General features: G+C 51.7%; 1 protein-coding gene across 1 annotated transcript in view; it reads left to right on the top strand.

Moving 5' to 3' along the window:
• The window catches only part of VWA1 (von Willebrand factor A domain containing 1), a 28,968-nt gene extending 9,944 nt beyond the window's left edge, over nt 1-19,024 (top strand). Inside the window, exons 2-6 of the mRNA XM_032780026.2 lie at nt 2,619-3,182; nt 12,164-12,442; nt 13,451-13,723; nt 14,830-15,099; nt 16,778-19,024. Coding sequence (XP_032635917.1) covers nt 2,619-3,182; nt 12,164-12,442; nt 13,451-13,723; nt 14,830-15,099; nt 16,778-16,818 — 1,427 coding nt within the window. The 3' untranslated portion in view covers nt 16,819-19,024. The remainder of the gene's footprint in view (nt 1-2,618; nt 3,183-12,163; nt 12,443-13,450; nt 13,724-14,829; nt 15,100-16,777) is intronic.
• The last annotated feature ends 3,312 nt before the right edge of the window (nt 19,025-22,336 follow it).

The following is a 22,336-nucleotide window of genomic DNA, read 5'->3' as shown; positions in this document are numbered from 1 at the left end:
CCTCCATCTCTGCCACCAGGAGCAGATTTCGCTGTTAACACCTGGGCTGGTCACAGAGCTCTGATGCCCACCCGGGATGGATTCTGGCTGCAACCTTGGAAGCTAGCCAAGAGCCCCCAGCCAGCTCGGATATCCAGCTGCCCCTCCTGGGAATCTAGAAGTGGCAGCGTCTCCCACCACATTACTTTGCTTTATTGTCTCTATTTTTTCCAACCTGTTCTTGGTTTTCTTCCAGCCAAACTCAGCCCCAGGAAGTCAGAGGCACCTCCTCCTGGGTGTCCCGTTCCCTTAGCAGTGACTCTGCCTGTTTCTTCCCAGCTGTTTATTTCTGGTTCTGGAGTTTGCTCTGCTCTAGGCTAAAACAGTAGGTGTGGCTGACATGGATGTTTCAGAGCCTCCATCTGGGGTCCGAACATTGCGCCGGCTGGGAATGCTGAGCACACAGGAGAAGCCTCTGGCAGTGTGTGAGAACAGGCCAGGAAATGGCCTGTATGCTGTGCAACAGAGATGCACGTGGGAACAAATCGACTTTATAGGGAGAGATCAGAAGATCGGCAGCTAGGCCTCCTGGGTTTGACTTCTGGCTCTGCCACTGCTGCCCGGCATGACCCTGGGTAAGTCATGGCTCCTCTCTGTGCCTCCATCTGTAAAATGGGGTGCCACGGGTGAGTACGTCTGTAAAGTGCTTTGAGATCGCCGGATGGAAGGTGCTTGAGAAGGGCAAGGTATTCTTATTACCAGCTGAGGAACCAAACTTACTACCTTACCCATTGGAATAGCCCCATAGCACCCCCTGTACCACAGCCGCAGAACTGCGCCGGGTCCCATCTCCTGACTGGCGTGGATGGAACGCTCCCCTAGTCTCTGTGTGGCCCTCCTTGTTGTCTCACTGCCCCTTGGGAGAAGGATGGCAGCACCGGCCTCGGTTGACATCCCCATCTCACACCCTCTGGGAGGTCAGCAGCAGCTTCGGCTCCGTACACTTGCTGGCTGTGCTGATCTCCAGGAAGACAAATGTTGTAGAGCATTCTCCCCTTTCTTGTTAGGCAAGGGGCAGTGTGGTCCAGTGGGTAGGGCACCGAGCTGGGCTCTATTCTGGGAGCTGCCAGTGACCTACTGTGGGACTTTCACAAGGGTCCCTGTGCCTCTTTCCTCTCCTGTCCAGTGTGTGTCTAGCTTCGATACTGTGAGCTCTTTGCCATAGGGACAGTCTCTCCCCATGTGTCTGCACAGTGCCTAGTTCACTGGGGTTCCGAGGTGCCGGTGTAATACCAGGTATAATCATTTCTCTGCCCTCTCTCCCTCCTTGTGTGTGTTTCTTTGCAAAATGTGACTTTAAAAGGAACTTGGCAAGGAGCCTCTGAGAGCAGAGACACAGTACGAGCTGCAGCCTGGCTCATCGGCCACCGGAGCTGTGCTCTGCATCCTGACTCTTGCCGCCGCTGGCTGATTACTGCCCTGGAAGCGTGCAGAACATGCCCGTAGAAGGACGGTGCTCGCAGAGGCCAGGCCTGACTCAGTGCCACACGGACTTTTGCCAAGAGCAGGAGGGTGAGAGGTGCTCGGCAGCGCTGGGATTCGCTGGCTGTTTGGGTGACCCAGGATCCTGTTTACAGCAGCTGCCTGCTTGATTTTAACCCTTCTGCGGAAGGCACGGGTCCCAGGAGTGGTGCTATAGCACGGCTCTTCGCATGCTGTGGAGCCACAGCTCCGCTTGCAGTGATGGTCCAAACATAACCTCTTACGCTGTGCATGTAGTACCGGGGCCCTCAGACTTATCTCAGTGTGAGCCAGGTTGTACGGGAGGAATTGTCTCATGAACACCTCCCCTCCCGTTTGTGATCATGCAAACGCCTCTCGCCCCAGCCTTCGTCACACAGTGAGTCCAAACAGCCAAAGCTGTTGACTTCAACAGGCTTTGGATGAGACCCTTCCGTGCACTCCCATTTCTGGGTTAAGTGCTTCCAAATGTCTCCATGAGAAAGGTCTTTAGAGAATCAAATTCTGTTCTTACATTAAAACAACGAGGAGTCCTTGTGGCACCTTAAAGACTAACACATTTATTTGGGCCCAATTTGCTAGTCTCTAAGTTGCCACAAGAACTCCTCGTTGTTTTTGCTGATACAGACTAACACGGCTACCCCTCTGAAACTGTTCTTAAGTTGTCACTACATGGAGTCTGTGGCCATATTAAAGGAACAAGCCTCTGTCTATGTCTATGTCTCCCTGCTTTGCACTGCTCATCTCAGGCTCTCAAACTGCTCTGCAGAAATTAAGCTCCACACCCAGCGGGTGAGGCAGATCAGTACAACGAATGCTGCTGTGCAGGCAGGGAAAGGGAGGTGCAGAGAGGTGACGTGACTTGCCCAGGCTGGCACTGAGAGTCAGTGGCAGGGCCTGGAGTAGAACCCAGGAGTCTTTATGCCAAGTCAGAAAACATAGAAACAAGGGGCCAACCCTGAGGTCTTTACTCTGGCAGATTCCCATTGGATCGCCTGCATATGGACCTCAGGATCTGACCGAAGATGAGCAAATTCACTGCTACCAGACTCCTGTGGGAAGGGTTGGACTGGGTCACACCATCTCAATAACCTCCTCTCTGTCTCTCTCTCTGCCAGGTCTCCAGCCCTTCATTCCAGACTCAGAAGGGGACCTCCTCTTCCTGCTGGACAGCTCTGGCAGTGTCTCCTCCTACGAGTTCTCTAGGGTCAAGGAGTTCATCAGGGGCCTCCTGCGACCCTTTACCTTCGGCCCCAGTGATGTCCAGACCAGCATCATCCACATCAGCACTGTGCCCACCATAGAGTTCCCCTTCGACCGGTACTTGTCCAGTGGGGCGGTGCAACAGGCCATCCGGGACATGCAGCAGCTGATGGGGGACACCAACACGGGCAAAGCCCTCTCCTTCGCCAAGGAGAAGTTCTTCACGGATGAAGCTGGCGCCCGGGTGGAGGTGCCCAAGGTGCTGGTGTGGGTGACGGATGGCTTCTCTACTGATGACATCTCCCAGCCCATGCAGCTGCTGAAGGACATGGGGGTCACGGTCTTCATCATCAGCACCGGGCGGGGGAACTACCTGGAGCTTTCGGCAGCTGCCAGCCAGCCTCCTGAGAAGCACTTGTACTTTGTGGACGTGGATGACCTGTCCATCATCACCAAGGAGCTGAGGGACGCCATCATAGGTACCATTCACTGGCCGGCCTGTGGAGAGCTGTTCTAGTTAGCGATGCCCCTTTGGGGTGGGGGAATGGGTGAACGCCAGCCAGTTCCTCAGTTTGGGGAAGCGTCCTAGAGTTTACGTACTTCTGTGAACCTTCTGTGGACCACTAGGCTAAGCCCATTTTACTGAATGGCAGCACGTGGCCAGATCTTGTGGTACCTCTGAGAATGCTCAGTTCTGGGGGGGAGTGAAAGTCTGGGTCAGCTGGTATCTCACCTCGCTCGCTGGCACTGCTGCCTACGCAGATGTTTGCTATGGGGTGACGACACACTGCACCCCAAGTGGGCTCAGCAGCCGCAGAAGAGATTGAATCTGGGAGTCCGTGTCATAAAGCAGGAGGCTCTGCTGCCTGAGGTAAAAGAACCAGATCTGCTGGTCGAGGCTGTAACAGGCTCCTCAACCTCGACATGAGGTCCAGCCTCCACTAGCATCACGCCGAGTGGGTTGCCATGACAAAGGCCAGATTCTCAAAGGAATTTAGGTGCCTAACTGTTCAGCTAGGGGCTGAGGGGGATTTTCTAAAGTGCCTAAACTGGCTAGGCACCAAACCAACAGGAGTTAGGAGCTTAACCTGCTTCTGTGCTCGTAGAAATCCTGCCGGGGGCAGGTCTGCATCATTAGGTGCCTAATACTTTTGAAAATCTGACTCAAGTGCTCCGTGCTTTGAAGATAAGAAGGCCCCTGCTCTCAGGAGCTGGCAGGGTACGAATCCCCCTAGACACTGCATCACTGCTGTGTGAGGTAGATTGGTTTCCCCATCCTTTGCTAGCAGAGGTCAGGACTGTAGTGTGGGTTGGTGGGGAGACCTCCTATTGACCCAGGACAGCTACGGCATTGATCTTGCTTGTCCAGGAGTGACCTCAGGCCTTGAGGAGGTTGGGAGTAGAGTGGGGACAAATTCTTGTCTTCCCTTTGGGGACAATCCCACAAGGTCTTGCAGCTGTAACATCTCCCTGCACGCTACAACAGAAACAAGCCGGGGTCCGTTCCCTTCTGCAGGCTGGGGGCAGTTAGCTGTGTTCGCATCGTAATGATTTGCTGGGTGGGGGAGAAGAGAGGGGAGCTCAGACATGAATTGTCTGAATTCCTTTGAAACCCCCCCAGATTTGGAAATGAATCATCACTGGCATCATCATTGGCTTCCCTTGCAAGTCAAGACAGGCAGGAAAATGCACCAAACTCAAGAACTATCCTTCTGTCTCCACGGGTTAATGGTTACCCAGGGAACTCAGAACGGAGCAGGAGGTTTAGCTGTAGAAAATAAAGGTTAGGATTTTCAAGAGTTAGGTGCCCAAATCCCTTTGAAACATAAGGGAATATTGGTGCCTATTTCTCTGAGGCACCCTAGTAAATTCCAGCCAAAAAGATTACCTGGCTGCCCAGTAAGCCTGGTGTAACAATTTGTTCTTTAGTATGTAAACACACCAGTCCAGGCTACATCTAGGTGGTGGTGTGAGCTCTTGAGTGGTATACATTAGTGCAAGCTCAGATTTTCCAAGTTGCATTCCACCTCCGCCACTGACTCCCTCTGTGACATTTGGTAAGTCACTTCATTTCCCTGAGTTAGTTTCTCCCTCTGTAAGACAGGGATAACACCGGCTTGCCTTAGAAGATTACTTAGTTCATAAAGCATGAAGCGACTCTGTAGAACTCAACAGTAGGGCTGTAAATTACCGTTGGTTCACTCTAAATGGACAGTGAAAATTTTCCAAAAATTTTAAACAAACATTTTAAAGACATCAAGTGGCTCGAAGCTGTCCCATCGAAACAAGGGAGAATAATCACGAGTACCCGCTGCATGCACAGAATAAACCCAGTGCTGATAGAACTGTTGGCAGGGTCGACTCACTTCACGCTTACCCTGTGGAACAGAGCTAACCTAACGTGGCTGCGCGTATCTGTGGAGGCTGGCATTCACCAAAGGATCAAAGTCCTGCCCTGAGGCCACCTGGCATGCTGCACTCTTAATAATCATTAAACGTGGTTCCTGAGTGGGATTCCAGCAATGGAAATTGTGACCCAGAGTTTTGCACCTCTCAGGCCGTGTTGTAACGTGCTATAGGAGATAGCCAAGGGGAATGATCTATAGCACAATTTTGGCTAGCACAGTCCTCGGAAGAAAATCCTGGCCAGTCTAGTCAAGGTTAGCATGTTGGCAGCAAGCCAGTTTGCTGCGAGTGTGGCTGTGGAACTGGAGTCATTGGTAAGAGTGGAAGGCCGAAGGTGCGTTAGATTTTCATGGTCAGCCTTTGCAAAGTGGCCAGGAGAGAGACCCAGGCAGCCAAAAGCCACGTGCGCAGTGCTGGAGGGAGACAGCCTTGCCGAAGCAAAGGAGAACACCTTGTGCTCGTTTGCACGTCCTTACCTACAACTCTCGTCCTCCACACAGCTCTTCAGTGCTATTACTCTGAGTGTTGCCTGCCCTTGCAAAGCTGGGGCCTGGCCCAAGCCTCCTAGTATTCTAGGATTTCTTGGGAAGCGGAGCCAGTTCCTCTGGCCCTACGAGGTGTTCCAGGAGGTGTCCCAGTCGCTTTCTGGAGACAGTTTTCCTGCTGAGGGGAGACCTCAGTGTGGAGGAGCCAATTAACCCTTTCCATGGTCTCCTATTGACACAGCAATTTTGTCACTAAAGAAAAGCCCACATTTAGAAAACAGAGGATGAAAAATTCATACATTATAACTATGAAAAAGAAACGAAAACTAACCACATCTGCAGAGTAGTTGGGTGACAAGCCGGGGCTTCCCCCTCCCCTCCAGTTGGGGGATCAAGAGCACGTACTATGAATATCGCAGCCATGGCTGGAATATGCAAGGTGCTGGACAAACCCCAGCTGGCAAAAGGGCCGCAGCAGCCCAGAAGCCGGGGAGGGAGTCATTGCCAGCTCCTAGCACACACCAATCAGAAGTGAAGGATCTGGCGTGAAGATCATGAGACTGTCAGCAATAATATGTGCTGTGTTCCTTTGCCTTCTGGCTTGCTGGCGGCTGGCTTGCACTCAGGCCAAGCTTTTCTCTGCATCAGTGAGGTCTAGAAAAAATTTTTTTTAAATGAATCCAAGATTCTCCCCTATGCCCAAGACTCCAGGAGCTGGGGCTTTAAGACAAATACCAACTACCTCGATAAAATTGTGAGATTGCCAAGAGCGGGTGCTGGTGCAGACCCCTTCGCTTTCCCTTCCCCAGAGCTGCGGGTTCCGTGCTGTGCATGCACAAAGCGCATATGCCATGGGAAGGAAGGGAGGGCAGCTGGCATGCAGTGCAGGGAGGCCATTCCAAGCCAGCGGGCAGCATGGGAAAAGGCCTGGAGCTGGCATTATTATCAACATTATCCCGTCCTCATCTCTTGAAACAAGATAGAGCGTTAAAAGGCCTTTTGTAGGTGCACAAATGAGCTTTGTAATGAAATTGGCCAGTTTTCTCCCTCCAGCCCTGTCCAGGAAGGGGCTGGGTTTCATCCCTACTCATTGCTGTATGCCCGCAGGATGGACCTGGCTCCCATGCAGCAGCTGTCTCAAGTCAACGTGAGCATGAGGACAACCCACAAAGGGAGTAAATCAGAGGGGCCATGCCTCTTCTCTGAGCTGCATTAGCCTTTCTCTCCTCTTTGCTCCCTTCAGAAGCATCTCCTTTGCTTTTAAAGATTTGCTCACAGATCTAAGCAGGCAACTGATACCCCAAAGCTGTTTGGTCTGGGAGTCATTCTGGAGTTGTAGATCCAAGCCAACAAGAAAGGCAGTGCTGAGAGTGAGTGAGAGAAGGAGAATAGACTCGTGTTTGAGACATATGGGGGCTCCCTCATGTTGATTTCTAATCTTGCTTCTGTGGAAAAGTGACAGCAGCTCCCTGCCTCAGTTCCCCTCCGCATACAGTGGGTATGATAATATGAACTGACCTGCGGTGAGGGCTGCTGGGAAGGTCAGTGAAAGTAAATGGCTTGACAGACTGTTGGCCTGGTTCTGATCTGGCTTGCTCTGGTGTCAACTGGGAGTAGCCCTGTTGAAGTCAGTGGAGCTGTGACAGTGTAAAACTCTTGTAAGCGAGAGGAGATTCAGGCTACGCTAGGAGATTGACCAGGGCAACTGTCTCCCCCGTAGTTACTTCATTCCACCCCCACCTCCCTGGCCTTCTCCAGTCTAGGGGGGCTGTTGGGCACCCTTTCTAAATTGTCCTCCATTGCTTTAAATCCACAATTGCTTGCATTTGCTTTCCTGCTTGAATTGATGGGACCTAAATCTGTCACCCCCTAGTCAATGTGCCGCTCTCCTCTGGACAGCAGACAGATGCTGTCCGTGCTGCCCCTTCGCAGCAAAGATATAAAGGGTTGATCCTGCTCCTTTCGCCAGGTCAAATCATCACAGCCTGGAACGGGCATCAGGGAAATACCTGCAACAGACAGATGGACACAGGGAAAACAAATCGTATCTTGGGGAAATGGCTGAGCAACACAGCGCAGGCGATGAGGCTGCTTCTTATAGACAGTGGCGTTGAAATACACTGGACCAGATGGACTAGGGTCCAATCTAATATGGCAGTGCCTGGTTCTACAGTGTAACCTTCTTGACTTCCAGTGGGTTACTCTACGTACACCAGCGCAGGTGAGAAGAGTGGCTCATGATTAAGCTGCTAGTGTTCCCTTAAAATGGTGAGAAACACGCACCTATTCTCAAGGTACTGTAGTTGGGGGAGAGAGTCTGGCTCTATTGTCTCAAGGGATGGACCCGAGATGCAATCAAAGAATTCCTGTGGGGTGACGTGTGGGTCTCTCCCTGCTCACGTCTGATCAGTGGCTGTGCTCTGTAGAAACTGACTTCACCCTTTGGCACCTTCTCCACTGCAGGATCCTACTTGCAGAGTAGCAATAGAAGCTGCAGCCGGTTCCAGCACAGGCACGGAGGGAGCAGTACATCTGTGAGCTCCAGTAGCCCACGGCGAAGGCTCCCTGTCAGAGACCTGGAGACATTGTGTAGTCAAGGAACACGATTTTCCAATCTGATCAAGAACAGCACCCACTGTGCTCAGCAGATGTGAGGCCCTACCCTCGATGGGCAGAATTCAGTCTGTTCTAACCTGCGTTTGTTTGTTAAAATGGACAACGACTGGCCATTCCATTTGAAATCAAACTGTGGGAGCCTGATCCTATTAGCACCCAGCGTTTTCCAAACCAGTGCCTCAGAGCACTTCACAGCGGTTGGTAGGTATCCATACCCCAGATAGGAATACTGAGGCACAGAGCTGAAGGGATTTGTCCAAGGTCACAGCTGAGCCAGTGGTGGAGATGGTAATATCAGAACAATAATGAATACCTAACTCCTATGCAGCACTTTGGATCTCAAAGAGATTTACAAAGGAGAGCGGTATGCTTATCCCCATTTTGCAGATGGTGAAACCAAGGCACAGAGTGGAGAAGTGGTTTGCCTGAGGTCATCCCACAAGCCAGCAGCAGAACTGGGAACTGGATCCAGGTTTCCTGGGTCCCAACCCAGCCGACTGCACCAAGAAGAACAATGTTTCCTTTGCAGATGATGAAAGAGCAGGTTTCCTGCCACTTAGTCTTGGGCTCACTGAGAGTCAAGAAATTTCCAACAAGCCCATAGCTGTGAAAAGTGCTCGTCTGTGTCCATCCTACACGAGCCACAAAGAGACACTGAGAGAGAGTCAGATTGTTAATGGGAGGGTGAGTGAGGGGGTGTCTGGGGTGCAGTAATAATTGGTGACTGGAAAGCTTCAGCCAGGATGGATGCCTAGGGCATAACATCCTGCTAGCCTAATGTTAGTTTTAGATCAGAAATTCATAGGGTGCTGAATCAATCTAGCCACATGCCTCTGCTCTCTGTGGCTTTATGGCCAAGGCAGTTCTAGCTATGCAGCAGGGCACAGATGCTGTTAGCAAGCTACAGGCCAGATCCCCAGCTGATGTAAAACAGGGTAGTTCCATGAATGGTGCAATGTTAGTTTGCACCACCCGGTTCTCACACAACACCCCTGGAGGGCTCTGTCTCAGAGATGATTCATTTCCAGCCCAAGTGCATTTGGCCTTTGGCAGGATAAATGTTCTTTCCAGCACCTCGATGTCTGTCTCTGAGTTTTTAAATGAGCTGATCCTTTGTGCCCTTAGGAATCGCACTGCATGGAGCAGCAGGGGTGGCAGGATCGGGAGTTTACAAAGGAGTTCTTACAAAGCATGGTGGGAACCAGGGAGGAGGGGGTGTTGAATGCTGCTGGCTGGCTGTTGGTGTGAAAGGGGAAAGCGAGGGCATGGCAGATGTGGAATGTTCCTGCCCAGCTGGGTGAGCCCATAAACAGCTCAAAGGAAAAACTGAGGCTCTTTTCTGGTGTACCAGGGAGCTGGCCTGGAACTCCAGCAGTTTAAAGGAGGAAGGCTGGGCTTCTGGTTCCTGGGCAGGCCTGAGATCTGGGTGGTGTTCCCAGTTCTGTTGTGGATTTGCTGTGTGCTCTTCAGGAGGTCAGGGCTGTGCTCAGTGCCTCAGTTTCCCCACCTGTCTGTGTTGGACAGTGATATGTGTAAAGTGTTTTGAGCTGGAGATGGAAGGGGGGGTGCAGTAGGACAGCCCACAGGCCCCATGCCAAGGCTTCCCCTCTGCCAGTGGCTGGCATCACAGGGAAAAGGCAGAGCTGAGTTTTCCCAGCTCCTCCTTTTCCCACTCAGGCAGGAAGCTGTGCGGTTTGGAGCCAGTAAAGCAAAGGGGAGTCTCTTATCGGCCTGCTGCCTCCAGTAACCTGCACAGGCCAGGCCCACAGGCCAATACAGTGAGAGGTGGGTTTGCACCTCTAACAAGCCTCAAGGCCTTGGGAATGCAGCCCGGGAGCCCTGCCAGTCCCAGGGCCAGGCAGTGTCCTACCCCCCCTTTCAGGAGCAACAGAAAAGCCACAGTCAGGTTCCAGCCTCCGCAGCCAGACGGCTCTGCAGGGATAGAAACATGGAAGAGAGAAAAGGCTTTTGGGGGGCAAGAGGGTGCTGAGGCCCTGGGATGGTGGGAGTTGCAGAGGAGAAGGCCCTGGCGCCAGAGGTGCTGAGTTGAGATGCAAAGGTCTGCGGAGAAGGGTTTTGCAATGGTACCATGGAGGTGGCAAAGGACATGGCCAGAGGTGATCAGTGACCGCATGGATCCGGGCAGGGTGCAATGGGGGCGCTGCTGTTTTGCCAGCCCTGGAGAGAGCCGAATGAGGGAAAGCAGTGAGCAGTGCCAAGGCAGGGAACACTGCAGCACTGAGTGCCACAACACAATGGGGCATCTGTGGAGCGCTGGGATGGGTGACCTCAGCCAGGATGAATGCAGGGGGCTCAGCAAATGCCAAACAACCCCCTAGCTCTCCACTGCCCCCCTTCCACAGCAGCAGGGCTGGGGCACGGAGCCTCCTGGGGAGAACTGCCTCCTCTTCCACGCTGGCTGACCCTGGGCTCTTCCTGTGCACCGGAGGAGCAGGTGCTTTGACTTCAATCCTTAGGAGGCAGGAGATTGACCTCTGGAGTGTGACCCACGTGGGACTAAGAGTCAGAGCTCAGGGGTTTTGTTCCCAGCTCTGTCGCTGACTCTGTGTGAGCTCGGGCGAGTCTTTCATGGCTAGAAGTCAGTGGGAGCAGAGGGCAGGGGGCGCCTGATAACCAGACCATTCACTTCTGTAGGCCTCAGTCTACCATGCTGGTGAATTGGGGACAGTGGCACTGCCTGCCTCTCAGGTGGAGCGTCCCTCCCATCCCCGGTGTGAACTAAGGAGAGTTTCCACCCAAGGGAAGCAGTTGCCCCTACTTGCAGCAGGCTGTGCCCATGTGCAGGCCCCCGGCTTAGGCAGGGAACGCACACCGTGCAAACGCAGTCAGTTTCCCCGTGAACATCCCAGCACAGTACCTCAGGCAGGGCCGGGGTTGCCACAGCAGGCCAGGTAAGTGCCAGCCTGAGGCATTGGCAGTACAACGATGACCACTGCAACGCCACCCCGGACTCAGGGTCAGAGGTTCCAGCCCCGCCCCGCCTGGCAGTGATACCAGCCCGGGACTGTTGGGCATCAGTGTGAGAGGAGCATGGGGCGGGAATGGGGGTGGTTCTCAGCACAGCTCCAGTGAGGCAGGTGTCTCCACCCCAACAGTTTGCCCTCCATGCAGTCCTTGCGGTGGGGTTGGGTGGGACACACATGATGCGGAGGGGCCTTTCCAGAGCAGCCTGGGGCACAGTGGCTGGGCGGGCGGTGGTGGGGCGGAACTGCCCTGTCCTGTCTCAGCTGTAGCTGTTCTGTTCAGCGTCAGTTCCCCCTCTCTGAAGGGCACAAAAGCAACAGGGCCAGGTACTATGTAGTGGGCATCTGGGGTAGAGCTGCCACCCGCCACAGACAGACACAGCTGTGCAGTTCTGAGCCTTGTGCCAGCTTTTTGGGGTGTGGTTTCCACTGCCATCTGGTGGTCGTAGCAGAGAGATGCTTTACAAGCACCACCCTGGTACTCTATGGATGATCACGGATACAATGGGGTGTTATTTAGACTTGGAAGTGACTAAAATGATCCAGATTCCCCTGCTTCTGTTTACACTCACTTCATGGCTTTGAGGCAAAGGCTAGAGGCACATTTGTGCTCCAGAATCTTAAAAATTAAATAAATAAAGGGACTGGTTCATGGCAGCCCAGCTCCAACCTGCTGTGCAGTGTTGCAGTGAGCTGCTAAACAGCTGCCTTGTTCCACCCCAGAAGTGGCTGCATTGCAACAAAGTGTGATCTGAATGGTGTATAGAGTTATTTCTATTGTGTTTAGAGCTCCTAGCATGAGAGGCAAACCCCAGCTACCTGGGCGATGCGAAATGCTCAGCTGCATTTTCTGTGCCTAACAAAGCTACTGCTGCAGATGTGATGGGAGGGAGTTGGTTGCACAGGCACAGGGAATCAGTGGGACTTCTCTGATCCTCCAGTGACATCTTATTGCTGTTTCTCTCCCAGATGTTATCCGAGCCAAGCGGCTCCGCGCCATGGAGATCACCTCCAGCAGCTTCCGTCTGACGTGGCCTCGGCTCCTCTCCAGCGACACTGGCTACTATGTGCTGGAGTATGCCCCTGCGGACAACCCGAGGAGGAAGCTAGTGAAGCAGGTGTCCGGGGATGACACTGGCCTTTTCCTGAGCGATCTCTTGCCAGACACCACCTACGAGGTCGTGCTCGTTCCAGAGTCCAACGAGCACTATATTCCTCCGCAAACCACCAGGGTCACCACGCTGGAAGGTAAGACAATGATGTATGTTACAGTAGCATCAGTCAAGGGTCAGGGCCCCATAGTGCTTGGTGCCATAAAGACACATGGCACAGACAGTCCCTGGCCCAGACCTTATAGCTGAGGCATGAGAAGAGTGAGTATGGGGTTGAGAGAGACCCTCTAGCTCGGCCACGAGGTGTGGGTGTGATGCAGGAATCACTCGGTGGAATTCTCTGGCCTGGGTTATTCAGGAGGTCAGATTAGATGGCCACACAGTGAGAATCTGTCTGGCCTTAAAATCTCTGCAGATTCTAAGGGGAAGACAAGGGTGGGTCACCCCAATTGCCCAGTTCTGTTGACTCCTCGCTGTGGGAAACAGGAAACTGGGTTAGATGGACCATTGGTCTGACCCAGTATGGCTGTTTTTATGAATCGAGAGAAAAAAACAGCAGAATTTAGTTGGAAACTGGAAGTCTCGGCTCTCCCCTGGCTTACCCAGTGCCGATCGGTGGATCCCATCAGGGTAAAGGGAAGCAAAGCACAAGCAGGTGGAAAGAGCTCCATAAACCTGCCCTCCCCATCTCGCTATCATCGTGTGACAACCTAGGCATGTATAACATGCCCTGAATGGGTGGTTGTCATCAGCTGGGAAGAAACCTGTGGCCGCTGGGTCTAGAACCATGAGCTGCTCCTGCCTGAACTCAAAGAGCCGGGTGTCTGAGCTGAGGCGGTAGCAAGCTTCCCATCCTCTACTGGTGACCACTAGTGGGTGACGTGGAGTTGGTGACCACTAGATGGTGACATTGTGAGCAGAAGCTGGACCCGTTTGAGGGAGAAGTGTAGAAAACTAGTCCCCTGTGGGAGCCTTTTGATTTAGAGCAGGACTGGGCTGCGTCAACGTGTCTGACTGGAGTCGAGTCGCTTCCACCTCCATGACGGCCAATAGGCTCCCAGCTTATTTACGCTGCTCTGGCTGGAGGCCACTCTGCTGCCGTGAATCACACTGACACTTGTCTTCCTTTCCCTCCTCCCCGCAGAGGAAATCAGCCCAACTCGGGTTCTCATCTCGGAGTCCAAGCCGCACAGTTTCCGCGTCAGCTGGGCTCCCACGCCAGACAGCGTGAGGAGCTACCAGGTCCTGTACGGGCCACTGCCTAGCAATTCGGCTAAGCTGCTGGAAGTGGATGGGGCGCACAACAGCACGGTAGTGGAGAACCTGGCCTCCAACACCACCTACTTGGTGACGGTGGCGGCCATCTATAAATCGGGGAAGGAGAAAGCCCTGTCGGCCAAAGCTTGCACACAGGAAGGTGAGTGAGCAGGGCCCTCTGCTGACAGGACACCGCTGTCCCAGCTGTGAGATAACACTGCATGGGGTTGAACTGAACAGGGACTGGTCTTGTTACCTGTGGTCAAACTGGTGGCCTGGGGTTCCTCCAGAATGTGGCCACCTCTTTGGCCAGACCAGGCACTGAGTGGGAAGCCCTTCTCCCTCTGTTTTATGTCTTTCCCCCTCCCCCTCACCAAAGCTCACAGCAAGGGAGCGCTGCACCTCAGGGAAAGGACTCCAGCAATTGAGCGGGTCAGCCAAGCCAGCTAGCAGGGGCCAAGGGTAGAATGTGGCCAGGGGGACGATGCAGCTTTCAGGGAACAGAGTGTGCGTATCCTAGAAATGTGGCAGAGTCACAGAGCGTAGGACCGATGAAAATTCGGCAGTAGGTGTGCAACAGGTCTCCAATGGAGCCTGTCCTCCTGAGCCACTTGGAGCATCACAAGCAGAGCTGGCTGGGAGGATGCTGGAGTCCCCAGGGACGAAAGGTCGTTGCTGTCATCCTCTCCTTGCTTGTGGCCTGTCTCTTGGAGCCTCGGAGGAATGGAGGTCATGAGCTCCCCTCGGGCACGTGGCCAAAATTCCCACGCTAGTGTGGTTGGTGTAACTGAAGTGGAAGCTCATTAACGGCGGTGTCATGGGTCAGGGGCTCCCTGGAAGTGAAGTCTCTGGAGCTTAGCTTGTCAGAGCAGGCAAAATTCAGCTTGATTTAGTCAGAAGGATTCCAGAGTGAGCAATGGTGGAGATGGGAGGTGAGCTGAGGTGGGGGGGTATCACAGCCCAGCTCCCATGGGCATGTGTCCGTGTCGGCAGGGAGGCTGAGGACTCTACAAGCCCTGGAGATGGAACTGTCCCCTTCTGCCTGGAGCAGGCCCTTCCAGGGCAGGAGGAGCCACGCAGGGGGACTCTGGCGACTGCCCAAGTTGTCCCTGTTCTGAGGATAAAAGGGGCCTGTGGCTTGCAGAGCTGTCCACCCTGCCCTCTTCCCAGGGTCAGTCACTAACAGGGTGGAATTGGCCCCAGAAGGAGGGATGACACAAATGACTGGGCCCCCATAATCTGCTCTTCTCCTCATCCCTCTGCTAGAGAGCTCCAAGGTGAGGCACCTGCGCTTTGAGGACATGGGCCCCAACACCCTGAAGGCCTCCTGGGACTCGGCCGACGGGCCAGTCCTAGGTTACCGGGTGAGGTGCCGGCGGCAGACGGGCCTCTCGTCGCTCCTCAGCGTCTCGCCGCAGATCCACAGCGTGCTCCTAACGGACCTGGCCTCGGGCACTGCCAACAAAGTGTGTGTGAAGCCCGTGTACAGGAACCAGCTGGGGAAAGGGCTGTGCCGCATGGTTCACATGCAGCATGGTGAGTCGGGGACAGGAGCCCTCCTGGAGAGGGCAATGCACTAGTGCAGTCGTGCCAGGGGCTTTGTGAGGGGATGCGGTAGTGCCAGAATTTCTTTGGCCCAGTAGCCATTGGTGTCACTGCAGGCTGAACCTCATAGGGCAGAGCAACCCTAAAGGCCACTGCCCACCCAATCCCAGTGGCACTGGCATCTCTTACAGGACAGTGTATATTGGGTACAGCCATGGGCTCGGGGCAGGACAGAAGTGGCCTGATTTACAGAGGTGCTCAGCACCTGCAGCCCCCATTGACTTCAGTGAGCACTGTAGATACTCCGCACCTGTGAAAAATCAGACCCAGAGGGGCTGGGTTGGCAGGATTTCAGTTCGTAACATGCAGTAGAGGGACCTGGAGAGATTTCTTTTAAATCCTCTGTTTTAAACTGACCCCATCCGAGAAGCACTGTTGTCTGGGAGGTTGATTTGCTCTGGTTCCTTGACTGAGGAGCCCTGTTTTAACAGTGCACTGGAGTTCTCTGAGTGCTGAGACGGCGATGGAGAGTTTCACAAGTAACGAGTGACTGTAGTTTAGCCAGGTTTTCCCAAGGCATGTGCTCAGCACTGTCTGGAAATCCGGCTTCTTTGAGGGGTCTGGAGTCGGTCACATAAAAATGGAGGTACCCAAACCAGAGGCTGCTGCTGATGCTTTGACATTGAAATCCTCTTTCAGTTCTTAGAGGGCTCGATTCAGAGCCCTTTGAAATCAAGGGGATCTTTCCACCCACTTCGGTGAGCATTGGATCAGGCTCTAATTGCCATGACGCTGCTCTTTTGCTCAGGGGCTGGTATGCCGATATATCACCCCACAACCTTAGGCTGTGATGCATCCAGCTGTTGTTCACACATTTCTAATAAGAGTGCTCCCTTAGTGGCTGTGCCTTGTCTACATGGCCCTGTTGTTCGGCCTAGGGGTGTGAATCGCAGCTTTGCAGGCAGGAGGAAATGTGCCAACCTGCAAAAAAGTACCTGGGGTTAGCAGGAGAGGAGCAGGGCGCCTGGCTGTTGGAATTGCAGTGTGAAAATCTTACTGGTGATATCCAGTGCTGCTTTGACATCACCCATCTGCCTATCGTCCCCTGTTCAGGGAGGGGCGTCCCAAGCATTGGGGACAGGGCGGGAGAAAGTGCAGGGACCTCTTTATGGGAGGAGCAGGTGGGTGTGCTGGCATGGCTGGCGCCAGAGGGAAGGTGAGATAAGGGATCAGAGCAGAGTTGCAGGGGAGGGGCTGAGCTGAGAAGGGCTTGGAAGGTGAAAACTAGAAGATTGGAACGTGACGTGGTGAAATGGGGGAGGGGGGAGGAAACAGAGCGATTCAAAGAAGGGGCGATACCGTCAGAGTGATGGTAAAGGAAGAGGATCTGAGTATGAATGGATCGGGGGGGGCACGTTGAGGAAGAGATTGTGGTAGTCGAGAGAAGGGAGGGGAAAGGCTGGAGAGGAATTTTCCTGTGTGCACAGAGAAAAGGTCAGAGCTTGGACACTACCTTGCTAGGCAAGGCCAGGGGGAGGGTGGAGTTGGGGTATTCCCCTTCAACCCCCTGAGCGATGGTGGAGCTATGTCTCGGGGGCGAGCTCTCTGAGGTTTCCGCGGAGGGCCAGACAGGCAGAGCTGACGGTTTGTCCTTTGGCCCCCTTTCCAGTGACAGTGGCACAAGGATACAAGCACAGACGGAGCGCGTGAGGGACACTGGACTGAGCTGTTCCCCTACAGCGTGAGGGGAAAGGATTGGACAAGGATGAATGGGGGGACCTCAAAGATAAGTTTCCATCCTGTGTTATCCCTCGAGGTGTGTGGTTCCCCCAGCTGTTGTCAAGCCCACAGACTCCTGAAACTGTAAAGTGCGACCCCCAGCTTATCAAACGGCTTGGCTGGCTGGAGCAAGCGGACAGGCTGATGGATCCCAGCCATGCAATGGGTGCAGGTTAAAAATTGTGCTAGCCTTTCATATGTTCCAACGCCTGAAAAATTAGTGACGGAAAGACAAAGTGGGAAATCTTAACTGTTGTTTGCTTCCTGTTTTGTACTCATTTTCTGTCTTGTTTTGGTTTTTCCAGAGTATAAGTGGCCTTTCACCGATCACAAGTGGCTGGGAACCAAATTGATCCCTGGTGTATAACTCCACTGAAGCTGTTGGAGTTAGACAGGGGTGAATTGTGCCCAGTGAGATCAATGGGTTTGAGAGGCAGATCTAGGGAATAGGGTAGGACTGCAAAGAATAGATTCACCTAATGAATAGCACCTTCCATCCAAACATCCCAGAAGTTCAACGAGCATCGCAACAGGGCTCCCATCATCCATCCCTGAAGTGCAGCCACCTCTGATGTGGAAGGACAGAGCCTTTAAAGGTGCTTAGACTATGCAGGGACGATGCAGCTAGAAGGATCATTTGGGGACAGGAGAGAAGAGGAGATGCAAAACCCCATCTGGAGTTTGGCCAGGACACAGTGGTTAACTCCCTGACTCTTCTAAAGTGCCCCAGGGTATTTAATAACCACAACAATTCCAGATCTTGATTTATGTCACTCTCCGAAGACTGGCAGTCTTTGCGTGATTAACTCCCAGGAACGGAGCAGCAGGGTTGTCCCAGGTCAAAGTTGACGTGCATTGGCAGAACTGTGTGAACGAAGCTCATACAGGGTTTGCCTTGTCAACATGGCTTCAGTCTCTCACTTCCGTGGATACTAAACCACCACCCCCAAAAAAATCTGCTCAGAAATGAGGGGATTTCAGGAAATCCTGCCCTCCCCACCCCCAACAGGTACCAGATTATACCCTTTCTGCCTTCCACTGGGATCAGAAGCAGCATGTCATGGGCATAGAAAGGCCAGCTGAGATGGCCATTTCTCTTTCTCTCTCACACCCCACAAGCAGCCAGCAACATAGTTGGTGCTAGTTTGGCCCAGCAGGTGGAAGATCCAGGGCAACCTGGATCAGGGAGATTAATTTACTCTCACGCCCCTAGACGTGTCCTGTTTGAATGAGTTTGAGTCCCATCGGTAGGGCCATAGAGCAGAAGCTTGCGCTGCTAGTGCCACTACCTGTTCGCAGTCTCCAGGAACCTTTCCCCACCACTATAGTCACATCAAAAACTTTTTCAAATAGCTGCTGAGCTGCATGTAAAAGGAGATTGCTGTGGGAGGAACACGGCTTAGCTGTTTTCTCACCCACCAGGTTTGGTCCTGCTGCCTCTTCGGGATGGGAAGGTGTGTAGGGAGAAATGAGGCTGCTGATCATTTTAGTACCTAGTGAAAATGCCATTTTGGATGTGCAGTTCCACCCGCCAGGGCATAGGATGTGAAGGAGATGTACATACTTCTCTGTGCCCGAGGGCACAGCGCCAACATGCATGTATTCCCCTAGAAACACTTACTCTGTTTGGTGTTCATTGCTTATTTAACCTGCACATGAAACATTTTAATATTTGTCCTGTATGTCTGGGAAGCCATGTGCTAGATCCTGCAAGCCCTTCAGGGGCCTGATTCTGCACCTTCGGAGTCATTGGGAGTTTTGCCATTGATTTGATTGGACCCGATGTGTTGAACTCAACTGGGTGGCTTACATGGGGCAGAGACCTTGGATGCCCCTTTGCACAGAGGTGACTGTCACTCATTGACTCCAGCAGGAGAGCTTACAGGGCCTGCGTTCTCCTTTGGGAAGTGCATGTGTAATTGACTAACATTACAGTTACACTTGCATCAAGGGGAAGATACAGCCTCCTGAATCTTTCATGCAGTAAAATGTAAAAGCATCTTGTTTGTTCTTGCTGTAAGATGGAGATCATTTAATTTTGCGCAACTCCTCGGCGTAACTTACTATGCGTTAACCTTGCCTTCCCTCTACTGCTATGCATTCTTTTGAAACCAGTAAATTAAAAATACAAGATCTATTGAGTTGGACTGATTCTTTCCTGCTGGCTTACAAGGTGGCAAACAGTTTAAAGGTAACATTTGCTCCGATGAGGGGTGTGTGCAGAAAACCTGGTATTCATTTTAATAATAAGTACCTCAATATAATTGTTTGCATACAATTCATGGTAGGTAGCTGTGGCAAGAATTTAAGAAGGAAATACTCAAAATCCACGGTTCTAGGGAGACCCTCTTTCTATACATTAAGGTGTGTATTGAACTGAATAAAATGTAAAATTAAAATACGTCTGTCAGATTACAATGTAACCAAGCTAATGTTGCTGTAGAATCCTCATTCTGAATCCTCAGCTGGAGTTACAGTGATTTACGCCAACTGAGAATGTGGCTCCTTAATTTTGTGATTGTCTGATTTATGTGTGTTTTATACTCCCAAGCTGAATGTTTCATTATCAGGATTTTTGACATGGGACATACATACCACAAGGATGGGTGTGTTAGAAATACCTAGATAAGATTTACAGCAGTGTTTACTATTTCTGTCAATGTCTCAAGGATGGGAGATAAAGCAACTTACTCGTATTTTCTTTTCCTCATCGTCCTATGTAATGTCTTTGGATGTATTTTAACTTCTGTGCTGCACCCTGTATATAGTTCATGTGTAGATTTCAAAGAAAAAGGCAAAGTGGAATGAGTCAGTATTCCATTGGTTGGAATGATGCCTCAGATCTAAACAGAAATGAAAACGGTTTTCAAAGGAGCAGGAAAGTAAATGTCCTTTCGATCACAAAAAATGGGCTTGAGCATATAGGGTTGGGACTGCAGTGCCCATGAACCCCAAACATTCAGCCATGCTGGGTTGAAAGTGGTTGAAACTCAAATGCTTGGGAACTCAATCCTTAGGGAATGAGCCAAGCTTATGACAAGGCTAGAGAAGAGCTTCTGCTACAAGCAGGTTAGTCCATAATTCCCCACTCTGGGGTCCTTCCATCTTTCTTTGAAGCCCCTGGTACTGGCCAGTGTTGAAGACTGCACCAGCTAGGACAACTGGTGGAATCTGCTACAGGACTGCCTACATTCTTGTGCAAGGCAACCCGCCCCAGCCTCCTCTTGTTGAGGCCTCCTGAGTCTTCAGAACATTGCCTGCCAGTTAAGTGCTGCTCTGCCTGGAAAGGGAGTGAAACCTTCCAGTTTAGTTCGCTTGTTATCAAAACACAAGAACGGCCATACTGGGTCAGCCAAAAGGTCCATCTAGCTCAGTATCCTGTCTTCTGACAGCAGCCAATCCATGACCCCAGAGGGAATGAACAGAACAGCTAATCATCAAGTGATCCATCCCGTCACTCATTCCCAGCTTCTGGCAGATGCTAGAGACACCACCCCTGCCCATCCTGGCCAATAGCCATTGATGGACCTACCCTCCATGAATATATCTAGTTCTTTTTTGAACCGTGTTATAGTCTTGGCCTTCACAACATCCTCTGGCAAAGAGTTCCACAGGTTGACTGTGCATTGTGTGAAGAAATACTTCCTTTTGTTTGTTTTAAACTGCCGCCTATTAATTTTATTGGGTACCCCGTAGTTCTTGTGTTATGAGAAGGAGTAAATAACACCTCATTTACTTTCTCCAATCCAGTCATGATTTTATAGATCTCTATCATATTCCCCAGCGCCCCCTTAGTTGTCTCTTTTCCAAGCTGATGTCCCAGTCTACCCAGGGATATGCCCTTAGCAGTTCTCTGCAGGAAAAGCCAGCGTATTTGGCCCCAGCTCCAGAATTCAACTTTGGTGTTTTTGTTTTCTTAACTCATAACAAATCCTGCTGCTCTGGGGTGAATTCTTCTTGCAGCTTTTGCTTACAACATCCCAGGCTCAAGCATACTTCAAAGGGCACTTGCGCTCTGGCTTACGAGCTTGAGTGATTGTCTCCAAGCAGCAAGGAGGTCCTGTTTGCTCAAAGTTACTGGTGCCCAGAGGGCTACTGAAGCAGGTACTCAGCTGGCATCAATCAGCATTGCTCTTTTAACTTCAGTGGAGCAACACTACCTTCTCCCATTTATTGGAAGAAGGTGTGGGGTAAGGGGCTGCAGGAGGGAGTGTTTGTTGTCATTAGTCAGAAGAAGAAAATAGTTCTGTGGGTATAAAAGCTGGTCCAGTTCCCACAGGCCAGGGGGAAGTGTTCAGCCTGCCAGGAAAGTGCTTGACAACGTGTGGGATGAAAGGCTCCCAAGAACAATGGTGTTTGTTCCGGGCTCCTCTTCTCACCTTTGTACTTTCTCCTGCAGCACTCAGTGTCCCTACCATAAGCAGCTGCTGAAGCCAGTGCTTCTGCGTGCTCTGACGGGGGAGCAGCTGGCTGTGCTACAGCCAAAGAGGGATGGATGGCTTCCTTCCAGCACTATGCCATAAAGGACATTACTAAATCCAGCCTTTAAAATCTTCAGAGGAACCATACTGACAGGTAACAAACATTTGCACATGCCCTAAAAATGAGAGCTCTGCCTAACTTACTGGCCTCTGCCTTAGGGGAGCTTTCTCTCCTTCATCACCCCCAAACTGCATAACTGGGGGGAGCATTGCCTTCAAATGGACATTTCCTCCGAGGGCCAATCCAATGCAAATGCAGCATCTGCATAGGAAAACTAGAAGAGAAAATCTATAACAAGTCGTCTCCTAAAGCCTGGAAGGAGAGCCTCAGGTTCAGCCAAAGATGTGCGAAGAGAACTTCTTTATTTCAACACACGTTGCAACAGCATTTTCTCTAGTAGTAAATATGGTACACTATTGGACTCTGCATGTAAACTTAAAACTCACAACCACTTGCCTGAAAAAGGCCTACCCATCCCTCTTCTGATGTCACAGGTTTTATGTACAAAGCAGACAGCACCCCACTTGAACTTTTTCTTTCAAGTCATGCATTCACTTTCCAGTGTTGGTAGGAAGAAAATTCTGGCTTTGAGTTGTGGCTTGGACTTGGAACAGACAGGACAAAATTCTGTGTTGAGCGAATGCATCTGCTGGAGATGCATAGGTGTAAAGCCAGTGCAGATGATGGGTCACTATTGCTGGTTATTTGTGACCATAACTGCACGTTAGGTGGTTTAGTGCAATACATAAATGTTGCATATATTGTTCTCTTTTCCAAAGAATGGTATGTTGGTTAGGATTGCAAAGGTGTCAAAAGGACTTAAGCACCCATATTGCATGGAAATTCAATGGGGTGAAATACCGTAGTCCCATACAGTCTTTTAAAAATCCCAGTAGTTGTCACTTGGGCTGTTTGCTGCCTCATTTCATTCATCTTTCAAGAATCAGCAAAATCCAGACCCTTGGAA

Source organism: Chelonoidis abingdonii, chromosome 23 (assembly GCF_003597395.2).
Source record: "Chelonoidis abingdonii isolate Lonesome George chromosome 23, CheloAbing_2.0, whole genome shotgun sequence".
Lineage (NCBI taxonomy): Eukaryota > Metazoa > Chordata > Testudines > Testudinidae > Chelonoidis > Chelonoidis abingdonii.
The sequence above is the reverse complement of the archived record's forward strand: the minus strand, read 5'-3'. Positions and strand labels throughout refer to the sequence as shown.